At 46.7% G+C, this 7500-nt stretch overlaps 1 protein-coding gene across 1 annotated transcript in view; it reads right to left on the bottom strand.

The window, feature by feature from the left end:
• LOC308382581 (pyruvate carboxylase, mitochondrial-like) overlaps positions 1-7500 on the bottom strand; it is a gene marked incomplete at both ends in the record, with an annotated part of 27332 nt that overhangs the window by 10590 nt on the left and 9242 nt on the right. Inside the window, 3 exon segments of the mRNA XM_080860977.1 lie at positions 552-633; positions 635-802; positions 4858-5098. Of these exon segments, the coding sequence (XP_080717103.1) occupies positions 552-633; positions 635-802; positions 4858-5098 (491 nt within the window).

Raw genomic sequence — 7500 nt, 5'->3', positions numbered from 1 at the left:
CCCCCTCTCTTTCATCTTCCTGTCCTCTCTCTCCTCCAGCTCATCCTCCTCTTCTCTCTCAATCCTTCTGTTGCATCTTCTTTCCTCTCAATCTGACAGGACTTGGCCTGCCGTTGGTCAAAGTCCAAATGATTCTGCTAAATGAAACGCTAGCTCACATTGTTATGCAATTACAAACCACAGGCAATGGTAGTATCTTTTATGTGATGATTGCATTAATCTAGTCTGGAATGAATGTGACTGCCAAATATGATGAATTTGATGAATAAGATGAATGGAATGAATGTGATGAATACGATGAATATGATGAATGTGATGACTATACTGAATATGTAGACTTTGATGAATATAATGAATGTGATGAATATGATGACTATACTGAATATGATGAATGTGATGAATATAATGAATGTGATAACAAATGTGATTGTAACAGTGCTGTGACTCATCAGCGTTGAGTTTTGTAACAGTGCTGTGAATCATCAGTGTTGAGTTGTGTAACAGTGCAGTGACTCACCGGTGTTGAGTTTTGTAACAGTGCAGTGACTCACCGGTGTTGAGTTTGGTGCCGTTGGTGCAGGCCACGATGGCGCCCATGCTGGGCTGTGATGTCATGCCAGACATGGAGTCCACGGGCGACGTCCACGATGTCGGCTCCCGCCTCCGCACACGCCAACATGGCCGCCACACCAGCCCCCGCCGTATCGTGGGTGTGAACATGGATAGGCATCTCCGGGAAGCGGTCACGCAACGCACCAATCAGGACGCGGCTGCTCTCCGGCTTCAAGAGTCCTGCCATATCCTGCAGAGAGGTGGGGGGGGGGGGGGGGGGGGGGAGAGAGGGAGAGAAGGGGAGAGAGAAAGGGAAAGAGAGTTAGTACTTGGAATACTGACAACATATCAGATATAGCAGGCAGAGACAGGGCTTTGGAAAATACAGGCCCGGTGTTCCATGTCTGCCATCTTGGCTGCCAAAAGAACAAAGAACATGAGTTCATATGATATGTATATATAGAAAGAACATGAGCTCATATGATATGTATATATAGAAAGAACATGAGCTCATATGATATGTATATATAGAAAGAACATGAGCTCATATGGCTAAAGAATAAAGAACATGAGCCATATTATATATATAGAAAGAACACAAGCTCATATGATATATATAGAAAGAACATGAGCTCATATGATACATAGAAAGAACACGAGCCCATATGACAGAGGAAAAAATATCATGAACCCATATGCCAACGAAGTAAAGACCCGGGTTCACTTCTTCCTTCTGATAATAAGAACTGCAGAAGGTGGCAGACCCACGTGGCCACAGTAAAGGTGGCAGACCCAGGTGCCCCCTGTGAAGGTGGCTGACCCAGGTGCCCCCTGTGAAGGTGGCTGACCCAGGTGCCCACAGTGAAGGTGGCGGACCCAGGTGCCCCCTGTGAAGGTGGTTGACCCAGGTGCCCCCTGTGAAGGTGGCTGACCCAGGTGCTCCCTGGGAAGGTGGCTGACCCAGGTGCCCCCTGGGAAGGTGCATCAGCACAGCAGACCGGCCAGTAAGAGGGGACGCTTCCTGTCCTGCACAGACAAGCTGCCCCCCCAGATGTTCACGGCTAGGGATGGTGACTAGCATATACACCAACGGACAGACACATCCCTACACACACACACAAACACACACACACACACACTTCTGCTTCTCATTTTAAGGTCATGTGTCGCCCTTTTTAAATCCATCTAAATGTTGAAACAATATTTTTTTCTTTTACAAAGTAAAATCAGTTTTGTCACTCCAATAGAGCTAATTGAACTGAATTACACTGAAATGAATGAGAGAGGGAGAGACAAAGATGATGGAGAGAGAGAGAGAGAGAGAGAGAAAGAGAGGGAGAGAAAGAGAAAGCGAGAAAGATAAGAGGGAGAGACAGAAAGAGAGGGGGGCAGAATGAGACTGTGAGGGTGTGATGGAAACGCAGATTGAAAAACAGTTTGCGAAAGAAAGATAAAGAATGGAAATTAGATGGAAATAAATCGTTTATCCACCCTTTCAGTTTATGTGTGTGTGTGTGTGTGTGTGTGTGTGTGTGTGAATATGTGTGTGAGTGAGTCAATGAATATACATACGCTTAATGTATGCATGCATGCACACACAGCTGTGTGATTACTGTACCCAAATATGCATATGTCTGAGATCCCTGTACATTAATCAGTGGTGTGGAAATGCTGTCACGTGCACTAGTGCCTCTATGCGTGCGTGCTTGCGAGTGTGTGTGTGTGTGTGTGTGTGTGTGTGTGTATATCTGAGTGTGTCTGCATGTTCGTGTGTGTGTGTGTGTGTGTGTGTATATCTGAGTGTGTCTGCATGTTTGTGTGTGTGTGTGTGTGTGTGTGTGTGTGTGTGTGTGTGTGTGTGTGTATATCTGAGTGTGTCTGCATGTTTGTGTGTGTGTGTGTGTGTGTGTGTGGGTGTGTGTGTGTGGGTGTGTGTGTGTGTGTGTGTGTGTGTGTGTGTGTGTGTGTGTGTGTGTGTGTGTGTGTGTGTCTGAGTGAGGGTGTGTGTGCGTGTGTGTGTGTATATCTGAGTGTGTCTGCATGTTTGTGTGGGTGTGTGTGTGTGTGTGTGTGTGTGTGTGTGTGTGAGGGCAGGAGAAGCACACACTGCAGACAGACTTGGGAAGATGCAAAAGAAGAGGTGATTCGGTGAGGGGAGCAAAAAAAGAGGGAGAGAGGAATATGAGGAAAAAGAGAGAAGGCATGCACTGATGGCAGGAGAGAGTGAGAGAGAGAAGAAAGAGAGATTTGGAGAGAGATGACAGGGAGATGGAGAGAGTAAGAGAAGAAAGGCAAGGTATGCAAGTGGAGGCAGTGGTGGTGTGAATTAGTGGAATCTAACTTTGTGACTTTGACTGTGTGTGTGTGTGTGTGTGTGCGCGCGCGTGTGTGTGTGCGTGTGTGTGTGTGTGTGTGCGTGTGTGTGTGCGTGTGTGTGTGTGTGTGCGTGTGTGTGTGCGTGTGTGTTATTTTTGTGTGCTTGTGAAGTGTTGTGTGCTGTCTGGCACATCCGCTGACAAACACCTTGAGCGCAGTGCAGTGCAGTTAATTGAAGAATGACTATCCCTCTTCATATCAGCACTACCCACCCACAGCACTACCTACACACACACTACAAACACACACAGCACTACCCACAGACACACACTACACACACAGCGTTACCCACACACACACACACACAACGCTACCCACACACACAGACAGCGCTTCCCACACACACACACAACGCTACCCACACACACACACAACGCTACCCACACACACACACACACATTGCTAGCCACACACACACAGCGCTACCCACACATACACAAAGCTACCCACACACACACGACGCTACCCACAAACACACACACACACAACGCTACCCCCACACATACAGCGCTACCCACACACACACACAGCGCTACCCACAAACACACACAACATTACCCATAGTTAGTATGGAGTTTCTGATCTTGATAGTTAGAATGTGTGTGTGTATGGAGTTTTCTGACCTTGATAGTGTGTGTGTGTGTGTAGACTGCATGTGTGTGTGTGTGTGTGTACACTGCATGTGTGTGTGTGTGTGTGTACACTGCATGTGTGTGTGTGTGTGTGTACACTGCATGTGTGTGTGTGTGTGTGTGTGTGTAGACTGCATGTGTGTGTGTGTGTGTGTGTGTGTTGTGTGTGTGTGTGTGTGTGTAGACTGCATGTGTGTGTGTGTGTGTGTGTAGACTGCATGTGTGTGTGTGTGTGTCCTGTGTGTGTGTGTGTACACTGCATGTGTGTGTGTGTGTGTGTGTGTGTGTGTGTGTGTACACTGCATGTGTGTGTGTGTGTGTGTGTGTGTACACTGCATGTGTGTGTGTGTGTGTGTAGACTGCATGTGTGTGTGTGTGTGTGTGTGTAGACTGCATGTGTGTGTGTGTGTGTCTGTGTGTGTGTGTGTACACTGCATGTGTGTGTGTGTGTGTGTGTGTGTACACTGCATGTGTGTGTGTGTGTGTGTGTGTGTACACTGCATGTGTGTGTGTGTGTGTGTACACTGCATGTGTGTGTGTGTGTGTGTACACTGCATGTGTGTGTGTGTGTGTGTGTGTGTGTGTGTGTAGACTGCATGTGTGTGTGTGTGTGTGTGTGTGTGTGTGTAGACTGCATGTGTGTGTGTGTGTACACTGCATGTGTGTGTGTCTGTGTGTGTGTGTGTACACTGCATGTGTGTGTGTGTGTGTGTGTGTGTGTGTGTGTGTGTAGACTGCATGTGTGTGTGTGTGTGTGTGTAGACTGCATGTGTGTGTGTGTGTGTGTGTGTACACTGCATGTGTGTGTGTGTGTGTGTGTGTGTGTGTGTGTGTGTGTGTGTGTAGACTGCATGTGTGTGTGTGTGTGTGTAGACTGTATGTGTGTGTGTGTGTGTACACTGCATGTGTGTGTGTGTGTAGACTGCATGTGTGTGTGTGTGTGTGTGTGTGTGTGTGTAGACTGCATGTGTGTGTGTGTGTGTACACTGCATGTGTGTGTGTGTGTGTACATTGCATGTGTCTGTGTGTGTGTGTGTGTGTGTGTGTGTGTGTGTGTGTGTGTGTGTAGACTGCATGTGTGTGTGTGTGTGTACACTGCATGTGTGTGTGTGTGTGTGTGTGTGTGTACCGTTTGCTCACCTTGACAGGCAGCTTGTATGCATTGTGTTTGCTCACCTTGATAGAAAGTTTGTTCCTCACCTTGACTCTATGTGCCTTTCTTAAAGGGGAGTGTGTGCGCGTGCGTATGTGTGTGTATGTATGTGTGTGTGTGTGTCTGTGCCCAGCATGTACTCGCCTTGATGCAAAGTATGTGTGTGCCGGCCCTGACCAGCTCGTCGGCCAGGTTGAGGTAGTAGTCGAGCGAGTACTTCTGCCTCATGGGGTCGGCCACGTCACCCGTGTACGAGATGGCCGCCTCCACCACGCCACCCGCCGCCCCGGCAGCCTCCATGCCCAGGAGCATGTTGGGAAGGTAGTTGAGCGAGTCGAACACGCGGAAGATGTCCATGCCGTTCTCCTTGGCCACCTCGCAGAACCTGGGTGAGGAAGAGGAAGAGGATGACTGTGGGATGGCGGATGAGTGGAGAGACCGCGTAGGTAGGTAGGTGGGTGAGTGAGTGAGTGTGTGTGTGTGCGTATGTGTGAGAGTGTGTGAATGCCTGAGTAAGAGTGTGTGTGTGCGTATGTGTGAGAGTGTCTGAATGCCTGAGTGAGAGTGTGTTTGTGTACGTGAGTGTGTGTTTGTGTACGTGAGTGAGAATGTGTGAGTGAGAGAGAGAGAGTGATTGTGTCCCTGAAGCAGTTCTATAAAAAAGAGCTGCTTCTTATTCATTAGTCACAGGTGTGAAGTTGTCAGTTTGAGAGGGAACATCAGTTTCAGAAGAGAAGACAAGACGAGAGTGGTAGAAGAGAAGACGAGACCAGAGTGGTAGAAGAGAAGAATAGACCAGAGTGGTAGAAGAGAAGAATAGACCAGAGTGGTAGAAGAGAAGAATAGACCAGAGTGGTAGAAGAGAAGAATAGACCAGAGTGGTAGAAGAGAAGAATAGACCAGAGTGGTAGAAGAGAAGACGAGACCAGAGTGGTAGAAGAGAGGAATAGACCAGAGTGGTAGAAGAGAAGAATAGACCAGAGTGGTAGAAGAGAAGAATAGACCAGAGTGGTAGAAGAGAGGAATAGACCAGAGTGGTAGAAGAGAAGAATAGACCAGAGTGGTAGAAGAGAAGAATAGAGCAGAGTGGTAGAAGAGAGGAAGAGACCAGAGTGGTAGAAGAGAAGAATAGACCAGAGTGGTAGAAGAGAAGAATAGACCAGAGTGGTAGAAGAGAAGAAGAGAAGAATAGACCAGAGTGGTAGAAGAGAAGAATAGACCAGAGTGGTAGAAGAGAGGAATAGACCAGAGTGGTAGAAGAGAAGAATAGACCAGAGTGGTAGAAGAGAAGAATAGACCAGAGTGGTAGAAGAGAAGAAGAGAAGAATAGACCAGAGTGGTAGAAGAGAAGAATAGACCAGAGTGGTAGAAGAGAAGAAGAGAAGAATAGACCAGAGTGGTAGAAGAGAAGAATAGACCAGAGTGGTAGAAGAGAAGAATAGACCAGAGTGGTAGAAGAGAGGAATAGACCAGAGTGGTAGAAGAGAAGAATAGACCAGAGTGGTAGAAGAGAAGAATAGACCAGAGTGGTAGAAGAGAAGAAGAGAAGAATAGACCAGAGTGGTAGAAGAGAAGAATAGACCAGAGTGGTAGAAGAGAGGAATAGACCAGAGTGGTAGAAGAGAAGAATAGACCAGAGTGGTAGAAGAGAAGAATAGACCAGAGTGGTAGAAGAGAAGAAGAGAAGAATAGACCAGAGTGGTAGAAGAGAAGAATAGACCAGAGTGGTAGAAGAGAAGAAGAGAAGAATAGACCAGAGTGGTAGAAGAGAAGAATAGACCAGAGTGGTAGAAGAGAAGAATAGACCAGAGTGGTAGAAGAGAAGAATAGAGGAATAGACCAGAGTGGTAGAAGAGAAGAATAGACCAGAGTGGTAGAAGAGAGGAATAGACCAGAGTGGTAGAAGAGAGGAATAGACCAGAGTGGTAGAAGAGAAGAATAGACCAGAGTGGTAGAAGAGAAGAATAGACCAGAGTGGTAGAAGAGAAGAATAGACCAGAGTGGTAGAAGAGAAGAATAGACCAGAGTGGTAGAAGAGAGGAATAGACCAGAGTGGTAGAAGAGAAGAATAGACCAGAGTGGTAGAAGAGAGGAATAGACCAGAGTGGTAGAAGAGAAGAATAGAGCAGAGTGGTAGAAGAGAGGAAGAGACCAGAGTGGTAGAAGAGAAGAATAGACCAGAGTGGTAGAAGAGAAGAAGAGAAGAATAGACCAGAGTGGTAGAAGAGAAGAATAGACCAGAGTGGTAGAAGAGAGGAATAGACCAGAGTGGTAGAAGAGAAGAATAGACCAGAGTGGTAGAAGAGAAGAAGAGAAGAATAGACCAAAGTGGTAGAAGAGAAGAATAGACCAGAGTGGTAGAAGAGAAGAATAGACCAGAGTGGTAGAAGAGAAGAATAGACCAGAGTGGTAGAAGAGAAGAAGAGAAGAATAGACCAGAGTGGTAGAAGAGAAGAATAGACCAGAGTGGTAGAAGAGAAGAAGAGAAGAATAGACCAGAGTGGTAGAAGAGAAGAATAGACCAGAGTGGTAGAAGAGAGAATAGACCAGAGTGGTAGAAGAGAAGAATAGACCAGAGTGGTAGAAGAGAAGAATAGACCAGAGTGGTAGAAGAGAAGAAGAGAAGAATAGACCAGAGTGGTAGAAGAGAAGAATAGACCAGAGTGGTAGAAGAGAAGAAGAGAAGAATAGACCAGAGTGGTAGAAGAGAAGAATAGACCAGAGTGGTAGAAGAGAAGAAGAGAAGAATAGACCAGAGTGGTAGAAGAGAAGAATAGACCAGAGTGG

Source organism: Sprattus sprattus, assembly GCF_963457725.1.
Source record: "Sprattus sprattus genome assembly, contig: scaffold_157, whole genome shotgun sequence".
In the NCBI taxonomy this organism is placed as follows: domain Eukaryota; kingdom Metazoa; phylum Chordata; class Actinopteri; order Clupeiformes; family Clupeidae; genus Sprattus; species Sprattus sprattus.
The sequence above is the reverse complement of the archived record's forward strand: the minus strand, read 5'-3'. Positions and strand labels throughout refer to the sequence as shown.